A 23,662-nucleotide genomic window follows, 5' to 3' on the forward strand; every position below is an offset into this window, starting at 1 on the left:
AGACCCTCAAGCTAGCTATATGCCTGTTAACCTCACGAGATAAGAATTTTTCCAGTATTGAGATTAGAAGAATCTGCGTTGTCATTTTGAATCTCATTAGACAGTTCATGGTGACGAACTACAATAAAGGATCAACTCGGCTCAATAGTAACCGAACCAATAGTAACCGAATACAGAATTTATTGATAATATATATATTGATATCAATATATTTTGATAACGATATATCATATGAATAGAATCATAAGATTCTAATTATGTAAGATTCATTAAGTTTGTTGTTACCCATTAGAACATACAAGCCTGAGAAAAACACCCCCAAAAGTCAAGCGATATTAATGAAAATTACACCGTCAAATTCGGCATTTCAGAGAACTCTACTATAGAAATTTTAAGTTCTTACCTACTATCCCCATTTTTATGCAAAATAGGAATAGTCTGACTTTTGTCATAATTCTTCCAGAACAACTCTTGAAACACAAGGGCTGTTGAATTTGAATGAGATGTATTGTTAAAGAAGCTTGAGACTTTAGCATTAAGGGTGAGGGTTGAGAAAGGTGCATCCCCCCTCATATACGGAATAATATCTGTTCGTTTTAATGTTGCTTCTTACTTTCAGTTGAAAACTTTTTATATTCAATTTTAAATAGAGACGAGAGACCGTTCACGAGTTTACTGGGCCATAGTAATTCACAGCAAAACTAGCTAGTAATGTTCAGCTGCATTATTTAGTACATAATGGAAGTTTGAGTCCCATATTTACTATTCCCAGCAACTATAAGTGCCGCTCCAGCCAACTATATGAAAGTTAATATTACGAGATAAGATAAGGATTCTCCAGAGCCCTTGTGGATGCATAGGGTGTCGAATTTGCGTTTTAGTTGCTGGGTCGTTTTTGTAGGGACAAGTAGCAAGTCTATCGCCCAGCCTTGCTGTAGCTGGTATTGATCCATGGGCTTCGTATAGACGAGATAGGAGTTTTTCGGTATTGAAATTAAAAGAATTTACATTGCCATGTAAAATCTCATATGAAAACGAGACAAACCTCCATGAGCTTACGAAGCCATAGTAACTCATGAGAGGCTACAATAATTGATGGAAAAAAAGTGGTAATGTTAAACTGCATTATTTATTCCTTCAGATTTAATATTTCCTTAAATGATTTGGAAAGACACCCACTTTTTGATTGACGAGATTCTATGAAATTCGAAACTTTATATATTCTTTCGAAGTTTACAAAATAATACAATTTTTTTTGCAGCCAAATAAAATTTTCCTATGGCCCAGTGCCGAGTCATGACTCAAATATAAGCAAAAAAAAAAAAGCCAGATCAAAGTGAAAAATTTGAGAAAATTGGACAACCCTTAAGTTGTTTATAATTTTTTCAGTACGAAAAGTGTCTTCAGCCCTTAGTAAATACCTGAGACAGATTGTCTGCTTTCATATTTACGTTTTTATAATGCTCAGTAGCTGCAATAGGAACTAAAGTCGATTTTATTTTCAATAAAGCATTACAATTTAGGAATATTCTTTCCCACTTTCTGTTACTTTAATGAAAGGCAGGTCAAGGTGGGGTGGAAAGTGGTCGTTAGAAACGATTTAAAGGAAATTGGAACTTTATGGAAGAGTTTTAAGAGTGAAGCTTTAAATAGATTGGAATGGAGGAGGAGCACGGGCAATTGTGTTGACCTTAAACTGCTTGGTACTGCTATGAGTTGTTAGTACACCTAATCGTAGTCGAACTTGTCACTTTTTCCGTATTTATAATTTTCGACAGCTGCAAAAGTTGCTGTGTCTGCTATTTTCGTTTGAACATTACGAAATAAGTAGTTTCCGATATTTATATCTGCGCTTAGTCGAAGTGGCCGCTTTATATTTTTCCTTATTTAGTACTCCCAGGAACTACCAGATATAGATATACCCAATATAGACATATATCATATAGATGAATATTAAGATAAATATAGATTTACCTTATACCCGATGGTATATTTATACTGACGATGTGTAGTGGCTATCACGTCCTCGACAAAGTTTAGTGGCAATAACGTCATCGACAAAGTTTCCCAAGGCCTTGCGCTTGCGGCAAAATGAGCCAGTTGATCTCCCGTTGCGTTACGTTACGTCGATAGCGAACCCGGCCTTAATTCAGTTATTTTAATCAAAATTGTAGAGGGAGGGGGAATGTTACACTTTCTCCTTTTGGCACTGCCGCCCTCCAAATTAAGGTTCTGGATCCGTGCTTGTAAAGACTACTTCCCTATTTTGTTGATGGATTTAAACGCCAATTATTGTGCATGTTATTTACAAAATAATTCTGTATGGGACTAGTTTTTTTTTTTCAAATTTTAGAAAATTTTATAATTTTATTTGAAATAAGCACAATCAAATAACGACAAGTAATCTTATATGGTCGTCAATTACAGGATATTCATTGGGATTTAAAACCAGAAAATGTTGTCTTCTTTGAGGGAAACAAGTTCAATTTGTTTTGATGTGAAAAATGATGGTTTCTAATTCAAAATGAATTTGAGTGAATTTTCTTCACTTTCTGAAACTTAATTTTCTTTTTTAAAAATGAAATGCGAATGTTATTGGAAAATTATTATGGGATTCATAGGTAAAACCATACAAATCCTGATTTTTTCATTTTTCAAGGGTGGGGGAAGGGGGGGGGTATGGGCCCATTACCCCCTTTTTGTTCGTGCCTGTCTTCAATTACCTAACTTTTGTAGTTTTTTTTACGTGTTATTGGACCTCACTCGTCTTTAATATTTATTCTATTTGTGTTATATTCTTTTTAAGAGGAAGAAGGGTAATCCCCATTTTACTACTCAATAATAAAGGATATAATTAAGCTTGTTTTTTTGTAGGTAGTACAAGCAATCTCATACTGTCATCAATTGCATGTCGTTCATCGGGACCTGAAACCCGAGAATGTTGTCTTCTTTGAAAAGCTGGGTGTGGTCAAAGTAACTGACTTTGGATTCTCAAATAAGTATCATCCTGGCGAGAAATTGGAGACTTCATGTGGCTCTCTAGCTTACTCTGCTCCAGAAATTTTACTGGGAGACTCCTATGATGCACAAGCTATAGGTATTTCGGGAGTTTTTTTATTAGTTTTATTTAAGAATCTAAGTTAAAAAATAAGATAAAAAACTTATTTTCAAAAAAATTCTTATCGAAGGGTAGATTTCGTTTTTCAGAGCCATAAAAAGAAAATATAAGCAAAAGAGTCATAAAAAAGTACAACGACTAAAAAACTGGTAAACGATACTAAGACAATAATATCAGAATGACAAATCATTCCTGGTCAAAATTAACAAACTCCAAAATGTCAGCAAGTTAAAAAGATAAAACTGATAAAAATAAAAAAGAATGGAATAAAACATATTAAAAAAGCTTAAAAAAGAACATATAAAAAGGGGGAGGGAACAAAACAGGGGAACAAACATGAAACTTCTGTATGTGCTCTAGACGCAGTTAAATAAGTTAAGAGCAAAGAAGTTAAGAGCAACTTTTTTCTATTGATAAAAAAGTGTTTAAAGAAGTTAAATAAGAAGAAAGAAAAAGAGAAAGAAGAAAGAAGTTTTAAGAGAAAGAAGTTAAATAAGAAGAGCGACTTTTTTATTGAGATAAAAAGTGTTTAAAGAAGTTAAATAAGAAGATAGAAAAAGAGAAAGAAGAAAGAAGTTTTAAGAGAAAGAAGTTAAATAAGAAGAGCGAATTTTTTTATTTAGAAAAAAATTGTTTAAAGAATTTAAATAAGAAGAAAGAAAAAGAGAAAGAAGTTAAATAAGAAGAGCGATTTTTTTTATTGAGGAAAAAATTGTTTAAATAAGTTAAATAAGAAGAAAGAGAAAGAAGAAAGAAGTTAAATAAGAAGAGTGGTATTTTTTTTTTATTTAGGAAAAACGTGTTTAAAGAAGTTAAATAAAAAGAAAGAAAAATAGAAAGAAGAAAGAAGTTTTAAGAGAAAGAAGTTAAATAAGAAGAGCGACTTTTTTTTATTGAGAAAAAAAGTGTTTAAAGAAGTTAAATAATAAGAAAGAAAAAGAGAAATAAGAAAGAATTTTTAATATAAAGAAGTCAAATAAGACGAGCGGCTTTTTTTTATTGAGGAAAAAAGTGTTTAAAGAAGCAAAATAATAAGAAAGAAGAAACAGAAAGAAGAAAGAAGTTTTAAGAGAAAGAAGTTAAATAAGAAGAGCTACTTTTTTTAATGAGGAAAAAAGTGTTTAAAGAAGTTAAATAAGAAGAAAGAAAAAGAGAAAGAACAAAGAAGTTTTAAGAGAAAGAAGTTAAATAAGAAGTGCGCATTTTTTTATTGAGGAAAAAAGTGTTTAAAGAAGTTAAATAAGAATAAAGAAAAAAATGAAGAAAGAAGTTAAGTAAGAAGAGCGAATTTTTTTATTGAGGAAAAAAGTGTTTAAAGAAGTTAAATAAGAAGAAAGAAAAAGAGAAAGAAGAAAGAAGTTAAATAAGAAGAGCGACTTTTTTTAATGAGGAAAAAAGTGTTTAAAGAAGTTAAATAAGAAGAAAGAAAAACAGAAAGAAGAAAGAAGTTTTAAGAGAAAGAAGTTAAATAAGAAGAGCGACTTTTTTTTTATTTAGGAAAAAAGTTTTTAAATAATTTAAATATTAAAAAAAAGATTAAAGAAGTTTTAATAGAAAGAATTTAAATAAGAAGAGCGACTTTTTTTTATTGAGTAAAAAAGTGTTTAAAGAATTTAAATAAGAAGAAAGAAAAAAGAAGAAGAAAGAATTTTTAAGAGAAACAAGTTAAATAACAAGAGCTAATTTTTTTATTGAGGAAAAAAGTTTTTAATTAATTTAAATAATTATAAAGAAAAAGAGAAAGAAGCTAAATAAGAAGAGCGACTTTTTTTATTGATCAAAAAAGTGTTTAAAGAAGTTAAATAAGAAGAAAGAAAAAGAGAAAGAAGAAAGAAGTTTTAAGAGAAAGAAGTTAAGAGAAAGAAGTTAAATAAGAAGAGCGACTTTTTTTTATTGAGGAAAAAAGTTTTTAAAGAAGTTAAATAAGAAGAAAGAAAAATAGAAAGAAGAAAGAAGTTTTAAGAGAAAGAAGTTAAAAAATAAGAGCGACTTTCTTTTATTGAGGAAAAAATTTTTTAAAGAATTTAAATAAGAATAAATAAGTTTTAAGAGAAATTATTTAAATAAGAAGAAATAAAAAGATAAATAAGAAAGAAGTTGAATAAGATGAGCGACTTTTTTTATTGAGGAAAAAAGTGTTTAAAGAAGTCAAATAAGAAGAAAGAAAAAAAAGAAAGAAGAAAGAAGTTTTAAGAAAAAGAAGTCAAATAAGAATAGCGACTTTTTTTATTGAGGAAAAAGTTTTTAAAGAATTTAAATAAGAAGAAAGAAAAAGAGAAAGAAGAAAGAAGTTTTAAGATAAAGAAGTCAAATAAGAAGAGCGACTTTTTTTACTTAGGAAAAAAGTGTTTAAATAAGTTAAATATGAAAAAAAAGATGAAAGAAGTTCTAATAGAAATAATTTAAATAATAAGATATACTTTTTTTATTGAGGATAAAATTGTTTAAAGAATTTAAATATGAAGAAAGAAAAAGAGAAAGAAGAAAGAAGTTTTAAGAGAAACAAGTCAAATAAGAATAGCTATTTTTTTTATTGAGAAAAAAAGTTTTTAATTAATTTAAGTAAGAATAAAGCAAAGAGAAAGAAGCTAAATAAGAAGAGCGACTTTTTTTATTGATAAAAAAAGTGTTTAAATAAGTTAAATATGAAGAAAGAAAAAGAGAAAGAAGAAAGAAGTTTTAAGAGAAAGAATTTAAATAAGAAAAGCGACTTTTTTTTATTTAGGAAAAAAGTGTTTAAAGAATTTAAGTAAGAATAAAGAAAAATAGAAAGAAGAAAGAAGTTTTAAGAGAAAGAATTTAAAAAATAAGAGCGACTTTCTTTTATTGAGGAAAAAATTTTTTAAAGAATTTAAATAAGAAGAAATAAGTTTTAAGAGAAATTATTTAAATAAGAAGAAAGAAAAAGAGAAAGAAGAAAGAAGTTGAATAAGATGAGCGACTTTTTTTATTGAGGAAAAAAGTGTTTAAAGAAGTCAAATAAGAAGAAAGAAAAAAAAGAAAGAAGAAAGAAGTTTTAAGAAAAAGAAGTTAAATAAGAAGAGGGACTTTTTTTTATTGAGAAAAAAAGTGTTTAAAGAAGTTAAATAAGAAGAAAGAAAAAGAGAAAGAAGTTAAATAAGAAGAGCGACTTTTTTTTTATTAGGAAAAAAGTGTTTAAATAAGTTAAATAATAATAAATATAAAGAATAAATAAGTTTTAAGAGAAAGAATTTAAATAAGAAAACAGACTTTTTTTTATTGAGGAAAAAAGTGTTTAAAGAAGTTAAATATGAAGAAAGAAAAAAATAGAAAGAAGAAAGAAGTTATAAGAGAAAGAAGTTAGATAAGAAGAGCTAATTTTTTTATTGAGAATAAAAGTTTTTAAAGAATTTAAATAAGAAGAAACAGAAAGAAGAAAGAAGTTTTAAGATAAACAAGTTAAATAAGAACAGCGACTCTTTTTTATTTAGAAACAAAGTGTTTAAAGAAGTTAAATATTAAGAAAGAAAAATAGAAAGAAGAAAGAAGTTCTAAGAGAAAGAAGTTAGATAAGAAGAGCGACTTTTTTTACTGAGAAAAAAAGTGTTTAAAGAAGTTAAATAAGAAGAAAGAAAAAGAGAAAGAAGAAAGAAGTTTTAAGAGAAAGAAGTAAAATAATAAGAGCGACTTTTTTTTATTGAGAAAAAAACTGTTTAAAGAAGTTAAATAAGAAGAAAGAAATTTTAAGAGAAAGAAGTTAAATAAGAAGAGCGACTTTTTTTTTATTGAGGAAAAAGTGTTTAAAGAAGTTAAATAAGAAGAAAGAAAAAGAGAAAGGAGTTTTAAGAGAAAGAAGTTAAATAAGAAGAGTGAATTTTTTTATTTAGGAAGAAAGTGTTTAAATAAGTTAAATAAGAATAAATAAAAACAGAAAGAAGAAAGAAGTTTTAAGAGAAAGAAGTTAAATAAGAAGAGCGACTTTTTTATTGAGGAAAAAAGTGTTTAAAGAAGTTAAATAAGAAGAAAGAAAAAGAAGAAAGAAGTTTTAAGAGAAAGAAGTTAAATAAGAAGAGCGACTTTTTTTTATTGAGAAAAAAGTGTTTAAAGAAGTTAAATAAGAAGAAAGAGAAAGATGAAAGAAGTTTTAAGAGAAAGAAGTTAAATAAGAAGAGCGTATTTTTTTTATTTAGTAAAAAAGTGTTTAAATAAGTTAAGTAAGAAGAAAGAGAAAGAAAAAAGTAGTTTTAAGAGAAAGAAGTTAAATAAGAACAGCTACTTTTTTTATTGAGGAAAAGTGTTTAAAGAAGTTAAATAAGAAGAAAGAGAAAGAAGAAAGAAGTTTTAAGAGAAAGAAGTTAAATAAGAAGAGTGACTTTTTTTATTGAGGAAAAAAGTGTTTAAAGAAGTTAAATATAAAGAAAGAAAAAAACAGAAAGAAGAAAGAAGTTTTAAGAGAAAGAAGTTAAATAAGAAGAGCTAATTTTTTTAATGAGTAAAAAAGTGTTTAAATAAGTTAAATAATAATAAAGAAAAAGAGAAAGAAGAAAGAAGTTTTAAGAGAAAGAAGTTAAATAAGAAGAGCGACTTTTTTTTTATTTAGGAAAAAAGTGTTTAAAGAAGTTAAATAAGAAGAAAGAAAAAGAGAAAGAAGAAAGAAGTTTTAAGAGAAAGAAGTTAAATAAGAAGAGCTACTTTTTTTACTGAGGAAAAAAGTGTTTAAAGAAGTTAAATAAGAAGAAAGCAAAAAAAAGAAAGAAGAAAGAAGTTTTAAGAGAAAGAAGTTAAATAAGAAGAGCGACTTTTTTTTATTGAGGAAAAAAGTGTTTAAAGAAGTTAAATAAGAAGAAAGAAGTTTTAAGATAAAGAAGTTAAATAAGAAGAGCAACTTTTTTTATTGAGGAAAAAAGTGTTTAAAGAAGTTAAATATGAAGAAAGAAGAAACAGAAAGAAGAAAGAAGTTTTAAGAGAAAGAAGTTAAATAAGAAGAGCGACTTTTTTTAATGAGGAAAAAAGTGTTTAAAGAAGTTAAATAAGAAGAAAGAAAAAGAGAAAGAAGAAAGAAGTTTTAAGAGAAAGAAGTCAAATAAGAAGAGCGACTGTTTTTGTATTTAGGAAAAGTGTTTAAAGAAGTTAAATAAGAATAAAGAAAAATAGAAAGAAGAAAGAAGTTTTAAGAGAAATAAGTTAAATAAGAAGAGCGACTTTTTTTATTGAGGAAAAAAGTGTTTAAAGAAGTTAAATAAGAAGAAAGCAAAAAAAAAAGAAAGAAGAAAGAAGTTAAATAAGAAGAGCGACTTTTTTTTATTGAGGAAAAAAGTGTTTAAAGAAGTTAATTAAGAAGAAAGAAAAAGAGAAAGAAGTTTTAAGAGAAAGAAGTTAAGTAAGAAGAGCGACTTTTTTTATTAGGAAAAAAGTTTTTAAATAAGTTAAATAAGAATAAATAAAAAGAGAAAGAAGTTAAATAAGAAGAGCGACTTTTTTTTATTGAGAAAAAAAGTGTTTAAAGAAGTTAAATAAGAAGAAAGAAAAAGAGAAAGAAGTTAAATAAGAAGAGCGACTTTTTTTTATTAGTAAAAAAGTGTTTAAAGAAGTTAAATAATAAGAAAGAGAAACATGAAAGAAGTTTTAAGAGAAAGAAGTTAAATACTAAAAGCGACTTTTTTTTAATGAGGAAAAAAGTGTTTAAATAAGTTAAATAAGAAGAAAGAAAAATAGAAAGAAGAAAGAAGTTTTAAGAGAAAGAAGTCAAATAAGAAGAGCGACTGTTTTTGTATTTAGGAAAAGTGTTTAAAGAAGTTAAATAAGAAGAAATAAAAAAAAGAAAGAAGTTAAATAAGAAGAGCGGCTTTTTTTTATTGAGGAAAAAGTGTTTAAAGAAGTTAAATAAGAAGAAAGAAAAATAGAAAGAAGTTTTAAGAGAAACAAGTTAAATAAGAGGAGTGACTTTTTTTTTTATTGAGGAAAAAAGTGTTTAAATAAGTTAAATAAGAAGAAAGAAAAAGAAGTAAGAAGTTTTAAGAGAAAGAAGTTAAATAAGAAGATCAACTTATGAGGAAAAGAGAGAAAGAAAAAAAAGAGAAAGAAGAAAGAAGTTTTAAGAGAAAGAAGTTAAATAAGAAGAGCGACTTTTTTTATTGAGGAAAAAAGTGTTTAAAGAAGTTAAATAAGAAGAAAGAAAAAGAGAAAGAATAAAGAAGTTAAATAAGAAGAGCGACTTTTTTTATTGAGGAAAAAAGTGTTTAAAGAAGTTAAAAAAGAAGAAAGAGAAAGAAGAAAGAAGTTTTAAGAGAAAGAAGTTAAACAGCGACTTTTTTTATTGAGGAAAAATTTGTTTAAAGAAGTTAAATAATAAGAAAGAGAAAGAAGAAAGAAGTTTTAAGAGAAAGAAGTTAAATAAGAAGAGCAACTTTTTTGTATTGAGGAAAAAAGTGTTTAAAGAAGTTAAATATAAAGAAAGAAAAAAAAAAGAAAGAAGAAAGAAGTTTTAAGAGAAAGAAGTTAAATAAGAGGAGTGACTTTTTTTTATTGAGGAAAAAATAGTTTAAAGAAGTTAAATAACAAGAAAGAAAAAGAAGTAAGAAGTTTTAAGAGAAAGAAGTTAAATAAGAAGATCAACTTATGAGGAAAAGAGAGAAAGAAAAAAAGAGAAAGAAGAAAGAAGTTTTAAGATAAAGAAGTTAAATAAGAAAAGTGACTTTTTTTTATTGAGAAAAAAAGTGTTTAAATAAGTTAAGAAAGAAGAAAGAAAAAGAAGAAAGAAGTTTTAAGATACAGAAGTTAAATAGCGACTTTTTTTATTGAGGAAAAAATTGTTTCAAGAAGAAGAAAGAAAAAGAGAAAGAAGACAGAAGTTTTAAGAGAAAGAAGTTAAATAAGAAGAGCAAATTTTTTTTTATTGAGGAAAAAAGTGTTTAAAGAAGTTATATATGAAGAAAGAAAAAAAAAGAACGAATAAATAAGTTTTAAGAGATAGAAATTAAATAAGAAGAGCGACTTTTTTTTATTTAGGAAAAAGGTGTTTAAAGAAGTCGAAAATTTTGATACATTTTCATTCATCTTTCTGGTTGCCTAGCCAACCATTGGCTGAAAGACTAGACATATATCTCTTAAAGGAGATGCAGGCTGTCTCCCTGGTTGTGTTGTAAAATTGTCGCAAAACAAAGACTCGGTGAGTAAATTTAGTAAAATAAGTAAAAACAGAATTTGAATGTTCAAAATTTGTCTAAAAGTAAAAATGAATTCGGATCCCACTTTCCGCTGTTTATTATTATTATTTTTTTTATTCTCTTTTTGAGAATCTACCTAGAAACACTTGCATGCATATCTTCTTATTTTTTTTGTTTTTTTTTACATATGTGTCGCGATTCTAGACCATTGCACTTGTACACTGTCAAACGCAGGCGCTTATACGAGAAGCAGAGGTAGGCGTTGACTTAGAATTATATTTTACAACAAGAATAGTTAGTAAAAAATTAATAATAGTATATAGGTAATACTAAAAACAAAAAATCATCTGAAAAAGATTTAGGGCAAATTGAAATATTGTCATCGTACGTATGCGTATATTTAAATTACTGGAGATGGAAATGTGGGGAAAGTAGTGAAAGGATTTATTGGAAGAAAAATAGATTCAGAAATGGCAGCGTGGGGTCACAGCCTTGATTTCCCTTGGATTTTACCGGCAATGAAAGGAGATCTAGAGATGTGATTGAAGTAGATTTAAATAGCGAAGAAATGAAGTAGGATATGCCAGGGAGGGGTAATTTTCTAACACTTGGAGAAAGAAAGAAATATTTAATGAAGGGAAGGGTGATGGAGTGCCCTTACTCTTGCCCGATGTGCGGAAACAGTGGCAAGGATCTGCTTCACTTAATGGTCCTTTGTCCTGAGTTACAGGATTTAAATAAATAATTATGTTATAGTAGTATTTGGCCAAATGAGTGGTTCGTATAGTAATAGGATCAAAAGATTGTGGAATGGTAGAAATATATCATATTGTTAATGACACACAGAGACAGGTTTTCATAGGATAGGGGGTGTTGTTAATGACACATAGAGACAGGTTTTTATAGGGGTGGGGGTGTTTTTATAGGGGAGGGGGTGTTGTTAATGACACATAGAGACAGGTTTTCATAGGGTAGGGGGTGTTTTTAATGACAGATAGAGACAGGTTTTCATAGGGGAGGGGGTGAGTGCTGGAAATAATATTGAAGGAGTTTGTTTTTTTTTCTTTTTGTAGTGTTGACCTTTGTATATTCAAAGCGTTAAACATATATCTATCTGTATTTGCTTATGAAATGAACTCTTATTAAGTTTTAATGTTTTCAGATATCTGGTCATTGGGTGTAGTATTATATATGCTCGTGTGTGGTAGACCCCCTTTTCAAGAAGCAAATGATAGTGAAACACTGACCAAAATAATGGATGCCAAATACACTGTGCCAAATCACGTTTCACCTGAATGTAAAGGGTAATCGTTTTCTCTGATCCTTTTTCTTTATCCGTTACTTTACTTAATCCGTTTACTTTAATCCTTTAAACCAAATGAATAAGGTTAAATATTCTCCAGAGTCTTAACATAAGGTAGTCTTAACAACTTTTGAAATCTAATTCACGATGTTCAAATACCAGCTTGAAATTCAAAATAACAGATGGTGAAAACAATTTATATCTACCCTCAATGACGTAGTTGACATCTGATAACCGCTTTTTACCCTTAAGGAGTTCTCTCATTGAGAGCCAAAGAGAAGTTTTAAATTGTTTAATGTAACAAACCGGATTTTATTATGGCTTTGTCTTGGTAGGATGAACAGGTGGATGCAATTTTAAAAAAATTATTTTTGACTAAAAACGGACAAAGGTTAATTTAAAAACATAGTTTTCATCAAGGAAGTAAAGAGTGAACTTGTAACTTACAAAGAACAGAAATTATTGATTCAAAGCCTTCAGAAGTTTCAGTTACTGGGTCTTTTTTTTTGCAGGGACAAGTAACAACCTTGTCGCCCAATATTGTTGCAATGGAGATCGATTCCTTGGCCCCGTATTAGATGGATAAATAAATTTATTGCCCATTCGAAAAACGGTACAAGACCACAAATGGAGTAAATAAATAAACAAAATTGAGCAAAATCTTAGGTACTATATAAATACACACAGACACTTAAGGACGAATCACGATGGCAAGGCTACTAGACTCAACTGACTTTAAGAATTCTGTCTGACGCCTAATGAGAGCTGCAGTGAAGTCGGCAACGCCGAACTGACCCGACACCGACGCATTCCTTGTCCATGGTCGTAAATTAAGCGAAAACTTTGCTTATTTATAATAATCTGAGCGCAGCTGTCTTTTGTCACTTTCGGAAAAGATATTCCAAAATGGAGACATAGCTAGAAAATCGGATATAACCAAAGCTTTGTATAGCCGAGCTCCAATCTGCCGGTTATATTTTTTTTCCTTTGTGATAGAACGCTATACGCTTACTTTGCCTTATCTCCAATATAATTTATCTGTAGAGCACGTGTAAAAACCATACTCGACCCAATAGGGATTCCTAAATAAACAATAGAATTGGATAAAATAACATCATCATCACCAAACTTGACAACACGGTCGCATGAATTCGCTCCTCTTCTGCAAAGCCCAACAATTTTACTTTTGTAAATGTGAGTATCAAATGTGAGACCGATCTTTTTATACGCCGTGCTAAGTATATCGAAGTTTCTGATATACTTAGCATGACAACAACTCGTGTTTAAAAACAAGTCTACAAAGTCTTTAAATGATTCTAGAACGGCAACGGCTCGTGTTTTAAAATTAGTCTATAAAGTCTTTAAATGATTGTAGAAAGTCAACGGCTCGTGTTTAAAAATGAATCTCTAAAGTCTTTAAATGAATCTAGAAAGACAACGGCTCGTGTTTATAAATGACTCTAAAAAGTCTTTGAATGAGTCTAGAAAGGTAACGGCTCGAGTTAAAAAAGGAGTCTAAAAAGTCTTTAAATGAGTCTAGAAAGGCAACAGCTCGTGTTTAAAAAGGAGTCTAGAAAGTCTTTAAAGAAGTCTAGAAAGGCAACGGCTCGTGTTTAAAAATGAGTCTAGAAAGTCTTTAAATGAATCTAGAAAGGCACCCGCTCGTGTTTATAAATTAGTCTCGAAAGTCTTTAAATGAATCTAGAAAGGCAACGGCTCTTGTTTAAAAATGAGTCTAAAAAGTCTTTTAATGATTATAGAAAGGCAACGGCTCGATTTAAAAAAGGAGTCTAAAAAGTCTTTAAATGAGTCTAGAAAGGCAACCGCTCGTGTTTAAAAAGGAGTCTAGAAAGTCTTTAAAGAAGTCTAGAAAGGCAACGGCTCGTGTTTAAAATAAAGTCTAGAAAGTCTTTAAAGGAGTCTAGAAAGGCAACGGCTCGTGTTTAAAAATGAGTCTAGAAAGTCTTTAAATGAGTCTAGAAAGGCAACGGCTCGTGTTTAAAAATGAGTCTAGAAAGTCTTTAAATGAGTCTAGAAAGGCAACAGCTCGTGTTTAAAAAGGAGTCTAGAAAGTCTTTAAATGAGTCTAGAAAGGCAACAGCTCGTGTTTAAAAACAAGTCTAGAAAGTCTTTAAATGAGTCTAGAAAGGCAACAGCTCGTGTTTAAAAGGAGTCTAAAAAGTCTTTAAAGGAATCTAGAAAGGCAACGGCTCGTGTTATTAAATGAGTCTAGAAAGTCTTTAAATGAGTGTAGAAAGGCAACGGCTCGTGTTTAAAAAGGAGTCTCCAAAGTCTTTAAATGAATGTAGAAAGGCAACCGCTCGTGTTTAAAAATGAATCTATAAAGTCTTTAAATGAATCTATAAAGGCAACGGCTCGTGTTTAAAAATGACTCTATAAAGTCTTTGAATGATTCTAGAAAGGCAACGGCTCGATTTAAAAAAGGAGTCTAAAAAGTCTTTAAATGAGTCTAGAAAGGCAACAGCTCGTGTTTTAAAAGGAGTCTATAAAGTCTTTAAAGGATTCTATAAAGGCAACGGCTCGTGTTTAAAAATGAGTCTAGAAAGTCTTTAAATGAATCTATAAAGGCAACGGATCGTGTTTAAAAATTAATATAGAAATTCTTTAAATTAATCTAGAAAGTCAACGGCTCGTGTTTATAAATGACTCTAAAAAGTCTTTTAATGAGTCTAGAAAGGCAACGGCTCGAGTTAAAATAGGAGTCTAAAAAGTCTTTAAATGAGTCTAGAAAGGCAACGGCTCGTGTTTAAAAATTAGACTAAAAAGTCTTTGAATGAGTCTAGAAAGGCAACGGCTCGTGTTTTAAAATGACTCTAAAAAGTCTTTGAATGAGTCTAGAAAGGCAACGGCTCGATTTAAAAAAGGAGTCTAAAAAGTCTTTAAATGAGTCTAGAAAGGCAACAGCTCGTGTTTAAAAATGAGTCTAGAAAGTCTTTAAATGAATCTAGAAAGGCAACGGCTCGTGTTTAAAAATTACTTAAAAGTCTTTGAATGAGTCTAGAAAGGCAACGGCTCGTGTTTTAAAATGACTCTAAGAAGTCTTTGAATGAGTCTAGAAAGGCAACGGCTCGATTTAAAAAAGGAGTCTAAAAAGTCTTTAAATGAGTCTAGAAAGGCAACGGCTCGTGTTTAAAAAAGAGTCTAGAAAGTCTTTAAATGAATGTAGAAAGTCAACGGCTCGTGATTAAAAATGAGTCTAGAAAGTCTTTTAATTAATCTAGAAAGGCAACTGCTCGTGTTTAAAAATGTGTCTATAAAGTCTTTTATTGAGTCTAGAAAGGCAACGGCTCGATTTAAAAAAGGAGTCTAAAAAGTCTTTAAATGAGTCTAGAAAGGCAACAGCTCGTGTTATAAAAGGAGTCTATAAAGACTTTAAATGAGTGTAGAAAGGCAACAGCTCGTGTTTATAAATTAGTCTCTAAATTATTTAAATGAGTCTAGAAAGACAACGGCTCGTGTTTTTAAATGACTCAATAAATTCTTTGAATGAGTCTAGAAAGGCAACGGCTCGATTTAAAAAAGGAGTCTAAAAAGTCTTTAAATGAGTCTAGAAAGGCAACGGCTCGTGTTTAAAAATGAGTCTAGAAAGTCTTTAAATGAATGTAGAAAGGCAACGGCTCGTGTTTAAAAATGAGTCTATAAATTCTTTAAATGAATCTAGAAAGGCAACGGCTCGTGTTTAAAAATGACTCTAAAAAGTCTTTGAATGAGTCTAGAAAGGCAACGGCTCGATTTTAAAAAGGAGTCTATAAAGTCTTTAAATGATTCTAGAAAGGCAAAAGCTCGTGTTTTAAAAGGAGTATAGAAAGTCTTTAAATAATTCTAGAAAGGCAACGGCTCGTGTTTAAAAATGAGTCTAGAAAGTCTTTAAATGAATCTAGAAAGGCAACGGCTCGTGTTTAAAAATGAGTCTATAAAGTCTTTAAATGAATCTAGAAAGGCAACGGCTCGTGTTTATAAATGAGTCTAGAAAGTCTTTTAATGAATATAGAAAGGCAACGGCTCGTGTTTTAAAATGACTCTAAACAGTCTTTGAATGAGTCTAGAAAGGCAACCGCTCGTTTTAAAAAAGGAGTCTAAAAAGTCTTTAAATGAGTCTAGAAAGGAAACGGCTCGTGTTTAAAAAGGAGTCTAGAAAGTCTTTAAATGAATGTAGAAAGGCAACGGCTCGTGTTTAAAAATGACTTAAAAGTCTTTGAATTAGTCTAGAAAGGCAACGGCTCGTGTTTAAAAATGACTCTAGAAAGTCTTTAAATGACTCTAGAAAGGCAACGGCTCGTGTTTAAAAATGAGTCTCTAAAGTATTTAAATGAATGTAGAAAGGCAACGGCTCGTGTTTAAAAATGACTCTAAAAAGTCTTTGAATGATTCTAGAAAGGTAACGGCTCGATTTTAAAAAGGAGTCTAAAAAGTCTTTAAATGAGTCTAGAAAGGCAACAGCTCGTGTTTAAAAATGAGTCTAGAAAGTCTTTAAATGAGTCTAGAAAGGCAACGGCTCGTGTTTAAAAATGAGTCTATAAAGTCTTTAAATGATTCTAGAAAGGCAACGGCTCGTGTTTATAAATGAGTCTAGAAAGTCTTTAAATGAATCTAGAAAGGCAACGGCTCGTGTTTATAAATGACTCTAAAAAGTCTTTGAATGAGTCTAGAAAGGCAACGGCTCGATTTAAAAAAGGAGTCTAAAAAGTCTTTAAATGAGTCTAGAAAGGCAACAGCTCGTGTTTAAAAAGGAGTCTAGAAAGTCTTTAAATGAGTCTAGAAAGGCAGGCTCGTGTTTAAAATAGCATCCGCATAATTCAACAATAAGAGATCCACTCCCCGGAAAATAAAACTCATTTATGAATTAAAAGGCTCATTATGGAAATAAAACTTATTAGTATTACCAAGCACAGCATCAATCCAATTGCTGGCATAAAATTTTTTGAATTAACTCTCTGTTTTTAATACCAAAAATTGTTCTTAATAAGGTGGAGTCCTAGAGAAGTGCAGAGTTTACCCCACTCTGTATAAATATAACACAGTATGATCATTCCCTATCTCAACCATTATAAAAACCTGGATCGAGATGCAAGTGCTCCGGAGAACATTTAACAAAGAATAAACATAAGCGACATTCGATTTTTTCACGGGTAGACAAGTCAGACTTATCTTGAACGTGGAACTTTGATTCACCTTTGTAACACTAAATTTTAAAGAATCTAATTTTAAATTAGTTTATTTCAATACATATATGAAAATCGGTAATTAGTTGTGCAATGTTATTATTAGATGTTTTTAGGAATTAAAAGTAGGTTTCGAAGTCTCAAGTTGGTTTCAAAGGCATTTTGAGAAAGTTTCTGCCAAAATACACGTTCCTGGGTAATATACACTGGACCGCTGAAGGCAGATTAAATGGGAAGAGCTGTTTTACGCGCTGAGGCTTGAAATTTTACATAGGAACCAATCATTCTTAAAGAAAAACCGGCTTATTGGCTTCTCCTTTTCGTATACGCTTGGAGAATAATTTAATTGGATTAGTAAATTAGTCACAAACATGCATTAATGAAATTAGTGCATACAATTTTAACCACGGAATCATAGGAAACTATTTTCTCTTTTTCTCTTTGGGGAGAGAGTGTCACTGATATTAAAGCCACATTAACTTTCGGTATATCCAGTGACGACTGATTAATGTATCGTTATTGTTATTATTTATTTGTTTGTTAATATTTTATTATTTTATTATTATATTATATGGATGCTTATATTATTACTTAAATTTATTAATATTTTATGTTTTATATTATTATTATTATTTGTTTACGTTTTTAGTTGCAATGTCGTTATTATTATTTATTTTAGAACTCGTAAAAAATGGCGTAGCAGAGAAAGAATAAATAACGTACACAACTCAATTGCGGCCTCAGACGGTACCTAGAAAAGAATGCATACAAAGACGCTAGTAAGAACCGAGAATTTTCGTCCAAGACAATTAAAAAATTTGAAACTTACAGTAATAGTTAGTCCAAACAGTAATAACTGTCAATAAGCTGCAATAACTAATTGAGCTTAACCTAATTATGGTCAATTAACGAAAATTTAGGGGGGAAACTGTATTTTCCAAAATCTATGGGGGTACAAGTTTGGGGAACAACCACTTCAATAGAAAAGAGAAAGAAAGAAAAAGCCACTGGATCAATATTGCAGCCCATGGATTATTGCCCATGGAATATTGCTTAGCTGCAATAACCGAGCGTTTTTTACAGACACTTGTTTTACATAAAAATGGGATTAGCAATGATAAGCTTACTCATAATACGAATTGCGAATTCGTAACAAGAAACGTAGAAGATATTATTAATCCTTCGAGCTGGTTCTGACACCGATGGGTCTGAAAACTGAGCCTGCTCTTTGGCTGGTGTTTCATCCTACTTTTCTAAGAAGGGTCCATCTGGTTTTCCAGACTTGACAGAGTTGATGACAGTCCTTCTCGAGCCGAAACAGGGAAACGTAGTTCAATAAGAACTAATGTAAGAATATCATTCCAGACTTTTTTGTACTCACAATTCTGTTTCAGGCTTGCTAATGCAATAAGCAAGATAGGATTGTTAAAATTTGATATTCGAAACTTGTTTTATAACTGCATGAAATCTAAGCGTAACGGTAGTTGGGGGGGGGGGGATTTCTTGCAGATTTTAAGGCCCAGAAATTCTCAAGGAGTCCGTTTATATTTCTGGGGTGGTTTGTTACCCCCTCTCTTGTTTGTAGGTATCAGTTTAACTAAATAATTTTAAAGTGTAAAAAACTAGTTGTAATAACGACTAATCAGAGCCATCATTTAACAAAAATATTGCTTTCAGACTAATAGATAGAATGTTACAACGGGACCCTGATAAGAGATGTACTCTGGAAGAGGTAGCTACCAACCCTTGGCTTTGCATAGATTCTAATATATCAATATTTGAGAATCTCCCTTTGATATCAAGAGAACAACTTAACGAAGAAGAGCAGGCAATAATTATCAATAGAATGGTGAACGGTGGGATTTCGTCAAAAGAAGAAATTATCGAGTAAGTCACTATAAATGAAGTTCAGTTTGTCAGATGTTTGATGTTGTTTCATGCCTTTGCTAGTGTCAATTGGACTATCAGAGGACAATTTGACCAAGTTCATTAAAAAAAAGTATCGAAAATGCAAAGAGAAGGTTTGTTACTGGTTTGGCTTTAACGCACCAACAATCCAGCTTGTGTTAACTTACCCGCTACTAGCTTGTTTTAATTTATAATTTATAAAATAATTTATAAATTTATAATTTATCCGCTTAAATTGGGGAACTTTTTAAGCATATTCTAGATTAGTTTAAATCAAATTGGCGTCTAAAGCATCATGGATTGTTCTATGGTAAAAAGTTGTTTCTCGTCTTTAGTGAATTTTCAATCCGTTTATTTCGTTTTTGTGTTTTATATTTTTGTTTATTATTATATTTTACCAGATTATTTGCACAATAAATGTAAGATAAATCTTCAAATCTAAACTAGTACTTATAAGAAACAAAAATAACAGCAGTTGGTATGACCCGAAATTTTTCGTGAGCTGGTCTAAGTGAGAGACAAGAATTTCCGCCATTTGAAATACAAATAGACATATACTACATAGCTAATCATGGTTTATTAACATCAAGATCCCCCCCCTTTTATTGTGGGTGTTTCCATCCTTTTTCTAAGTGTATGCGATAATTCATAACTTCTGATAGGTAACTTATCTTAATGAATTTTAAATGTTCCGAATAAGTTACTGATCCTTTTTCTGTAGGCTACATATTGTTATCAAACTTATGATATTTTTTTATTGTTATGGTTTCTTTGCTTATCTTTTCCTTTCCAAATTCTATAATTTCCTTCTATTACTTCCAATTTTAATTCCAATAATTTACCATATTGATTAAGTGTATTTTTAGAAAAAAGAACGGAATGAGGGCGCCAGAAAAATCTTGGGGAGACGGGGTCGCCTCCCCCGGCCCCCCGGTTCTGTAAAAAGAATATGAAAAATAGACACGCGTGATGGAATCCTACATCTTTGCCTTGCCCCCTCCCCCGCCCCTCAGTAGGTTAACCTTATATCCCATAATTTATTATGCATCCAAACGGGAGGAATGCATAATTAATGTTTGGGTGAGGACGGGGTGGCAACATTGAAACTTGGGCATCCACGTCAGTACTTTTAGCCCCTCCCCCGGTATAATTAGTGCAACTTTTGACCTTCAGGGGGGGGGGGGCAGGGGGTAGTGTGCCCTAAATCTGCCCCCTTAATCCGCCCCTGTATATCCGCTAATTCACTTCTCTTTACGCTTTTCGAATTTGAAGGTCAACCAAAAACCATATGCTGCTAGACACCAAATTCCACTACTTAAGGCGATCTCCTTGCGTTTTTTCTTCGTGAAGTTTTTCTATATTTTCTTTATTCGACTTGCCATCCACCCTTAATCTAATCTACTAATGTAACGATAATAATGATAAACAATTTTATTGTCAAACGCCTTACACGGTCATGCCGATCAGCGGCAGTTCTTGTCATAATAAAAAATAAGGCACTAAACATATAAAAATCACACCCATAGCCATCGTCATATAAATTTATACTTTGATTCGAAATACCACAGAGTCAAATTAAAACCTAAGACATCGAATTATCCAACTATCTGTAAAAAAAAAAGAAAAAAGAAAAGAAAAACAACTCCAAGCTCAAATTAAAGAAAAAAACTTTAAAAAACAAAACGAATAAAAAGAATAAAGAATTAAAGCAAATGAATATGTACAATTATTGACGAGTGAGTGAAGTATTAAAAATCTTGACGAACGATGGAACAAAACTACGTGCGTAACGCATATGCCGTGCTTGTGCCGGTTGAGTTACTTGTCGTGGTAGACGTCGGTGCGAAGGGAGATGCTCAGAGCGGAGGATTTCACTAAGCCGTGGTTTTGCCAAAGTACCGACACCAAATTTAAAACACAATGCATCCGGCGTGTCGAAAGAGTTGTAAGGGAAAATTGTTTTAAAAGAGAGCAATAAGGGACTTTGGGAGATTTAGACACTACCAGAAGACTAGGTATTGGATCCTTTCCAGGCGTTCCTTCTGGTCTGAAGTCAGACCGTCATGCCCAATGGGACTAACACATTCTTCCAGCGGTCGGATAAATGGAAGGAAATAGACAATAGGTAGGGATTGGGACACCATAACGAGCAAGGAGTTTTAAAGAAATGATACCCAGGTTTGTCTTCTTGATCATCTCCTGTGTCTGTTTTTCCTACTTCAGGTCAGGTGTGACATATATTCCTAAGAGTTTGATATCCATGATCCTGCAACCTGAAACGATCTGTAAAAGGGATGAATTGTCCCTCAGAAAAAGTTAATACGAGCGATTTTTCACTATTGACGATCATTTTGCCCTCCTCAGCTTGGCGTGATAAACTCGCCATTATTCTATCCGCCTTGCTTGAAACACTCTTTTCATCCAGCTCCAGTATGGATAAATCATCAGCGAACTTTAAGCGATCATACCTTTAATATAGAATTTTCAAACATTATTTTATTTACCTTAGTTTATTTATAAACATTAGTTGAATTTTATTTACCTTTTGAAAATCTAGTAATGAATTATCGATTGCCCAACTCAAATGAAATGCATTAACAGTCAAGGAAGCCGAGACTGTGTCCAGTCCTTGAAAACAGCCGAAAGGTACTGTAACGGGGTTAACTGTTAGTAAAATGCTTGATACGACTTTCTCCTCTTTGTTCTGACTTACAGACCAAGTTAATTAAAATCTTTTAAAAACGTTTTTAATTTTATAAACAAACAATAAACTGGTTTGCAGTTTGAGTAGCAACGTTTTCGTCAGACCCGTATGAAGGGAGATAATTGACTTTGGTCAGCCCTTCATTCACCTCAAAACCAAAATATTTTCCTTGATAATTTCATATTTTCTATATAATTTGCCTGTTTTCTGTTGAATTTCCTACACCCCCTCCACCTCCAAAATGGATATTAGGAATTGTATCTGACCAGTGTGGTGGTTGAGCTTCTGTTGATACTCAACTAATATTCCATGATTCCTGATAGCATTGAGGAGTGTATTTGAAAAGAGTTAATGTGTCCCAGAACTGCCAACTATTTGACCTACTGAGGCCCATGGGGCCTTTTATGAGAAGACATATTATAATGATGGATTTAAAAACTTTGCACTTTTATTTCTATTAAGATTACAAATAAATAGTAACACACACGCACAAAAAAAATCAGATACCTACGTCGTTCAGTTAGAAATAGGTGAAGAGATTATGTAAAAAAAATCTCTCTGAAAAAAATCGTCTAAATTTAGCTGTTTATTATAATTTTTTTTTTAATTTTAAGAATTGCAAAGATTTTTCTTACTATTCATTAAATATAACATAGTTTAGCTCTGAACAAAAATTTGAAACAAGAATAAGTGAAAAAAATATCCACAGAGAAAATGTTTTAATCAGTGGGGGAAAAAAACCATAAAAAAGACTGAAAAAAGAAAAATAGATAAAAAAAAGCTTGTATAGTAAATTTCTACTAGTGTGGATGATAAAAAGTTTGACCGAATGTGGAAATGCTAATAAGCGGCTTAAAAGATTCCTCAAGATATATACGAAAATTGTATAGCTTTAGAGTTTCTAGTTTCGTTGTAAAGGTTGTAGGATTTGCAGAGTAAATGTTTGCAGTTTTATCTAAATATAATTTGTTATCAAGATGCTCATATTTTTATTTTTAATTTAATAATATAAGTTTCATTTGTTCTATTTCTTGTCACGGCCTGATGATCTTATTCCTAGGCATACAGAATTCAAAATATTTGTTTTATTCAGATTAAATTAGTAAAAGAAGCCTATTTTATTTTTCAGTGCTTTAAGCAAAGATGAGTACAGCCATATAACAGCAACTTATTACTTATTGGCAGAGCGAAAGCTTCGTTCCCAAATGAGTGAATATCAACCCCCAATTCCTTCTTACAGGTAAATATATTTTAACTTATTTATTGAAATAAAAATTAATTTGATTTAAATGGGAAATACTTGATATATTCAGTTCAGTAATTTAGGGAGTAGGTCTTATACATGCATACTTTATATAGTTTTCTAAGCCTAGTGGACTAGGGATGGGCTAACAAATAAAGTTATGTATAAAAAACTATTAAAAAGAGAAAAAAACTCAATGAAAAACGACAAATGAGACTGCAGCCAGTAGAGAGAAAAGATGAAAAACTAATACAACGCGGATATTTCGTGACCGACATTCTCGTAAGGCATTGGCTAAACTCTATTCTACGTATTGTGACCATTCCATTCTTTTTCTATCAGGTTTGCGCCCATTTTTTAATAATAATGATATGCAGGATATTAGAGTTTTGTATTTCCGCTATTGTAAATATCTTTTGTATTTGCCTCGTTGGTATAGAAACCGTAAGATTATTCGAATGTTTAATGCAACTGATATATTGACGTCATATAACAAGTTGGACTCCAAGTTAAAAGATGAGGCCTGCAAGCGGTTGGGTCCTTTTCATCCTCTTGTGCGATTGTTTTGATTTGTATTTTTTATATTGATATTGTTTTGCATGTGTTTTGTTTTTGTATGTCTTTACTTTTTATTTTCTTTTGTTACTCCACTTTTTTATAATTGTTAGTGGGTCAAAAATAAATAATAATAAAATAATAATTTCGCCTGTATCAAAACTAGGCGTCTTCGGCACAAGAGAAACAAAGGTAAAAAACCAAACTAAACTAACACTAAGTAAAACCACCACTAATAAAATACAATTGGCAATACTGATCCACGTACGGAAAAGGAGCTACTAAAGAAAGATCTGGTTCTTTCCCAGAACATTTTTTCTTTCAACCGGATCATTTTATACAATTTGATGAGGCCATAGCTCTTTCTAATAATAGGGGTTTTTCTCAATGGGCGAGGGAGGTTATAGAAATTAAAAACATGTTTGCTAATCTGTCAATAAATAGGGACGCGGGAAATTTGAATATTGACTCAATTTATGATAATCTTTTGAAAAGTGAAATAACAGCCAATAAGGGAATTA

At 30.8% G+C, this 23,662-nt stretch overlaps 1 protein-coding gene across 4 annotated transcripts in view; it reads left to right on the top strand.

Moving 5' to 3' along the window:
• Snrk (SNF related kinase) overlaps window positions 1-23,662 on the top strand; it is a 74,976-nt gene that overhangs the window by 20,924 nt on the left and 30,390 nt on the right. For all 4 annotated transcript variants that reach the window (XM_089096258.1, XM_089096261.1, XM_089096259.1 and 1 more), the window contains exons 4-7: window positions 2,875-3,097; window positions 11,408-11,549; window positions 18,409-18,618; window positions 22,473-22,583. In XM_089096258.1, the coding sequence (XP_088952384.1) occupies window positions 2,875-3,097; window positions 11,408-11,549; window positions 18,409-18,618; window positions 22,473-22,583 (686 nt within the window). The remainder of the gene's footprint in view (window positions 1-2,874; window positions 3,098-11,407; window positions 11,550-18,408; window positions 18,619-22,472; window positions 22,584-23,662) is intronic.

This window comes from Artemia sp. Qi Xiang Cuo, chromosome 11, assembly GCF_049724085.1.
Source record: "Artemia sp. Qi Xiang Cuo chromosome 11, ASM4972408v1, whole genome shotgun sequence".
In the NCBI taxonomy this organism is placed as follows: domain Eukaryota; kingdom Metazoa; phylum Arthropoda; class Branchiopoda; order Anostraca; family Artemiidae; genus Artemia; species Artemia sp. Qi Xiang Cuo.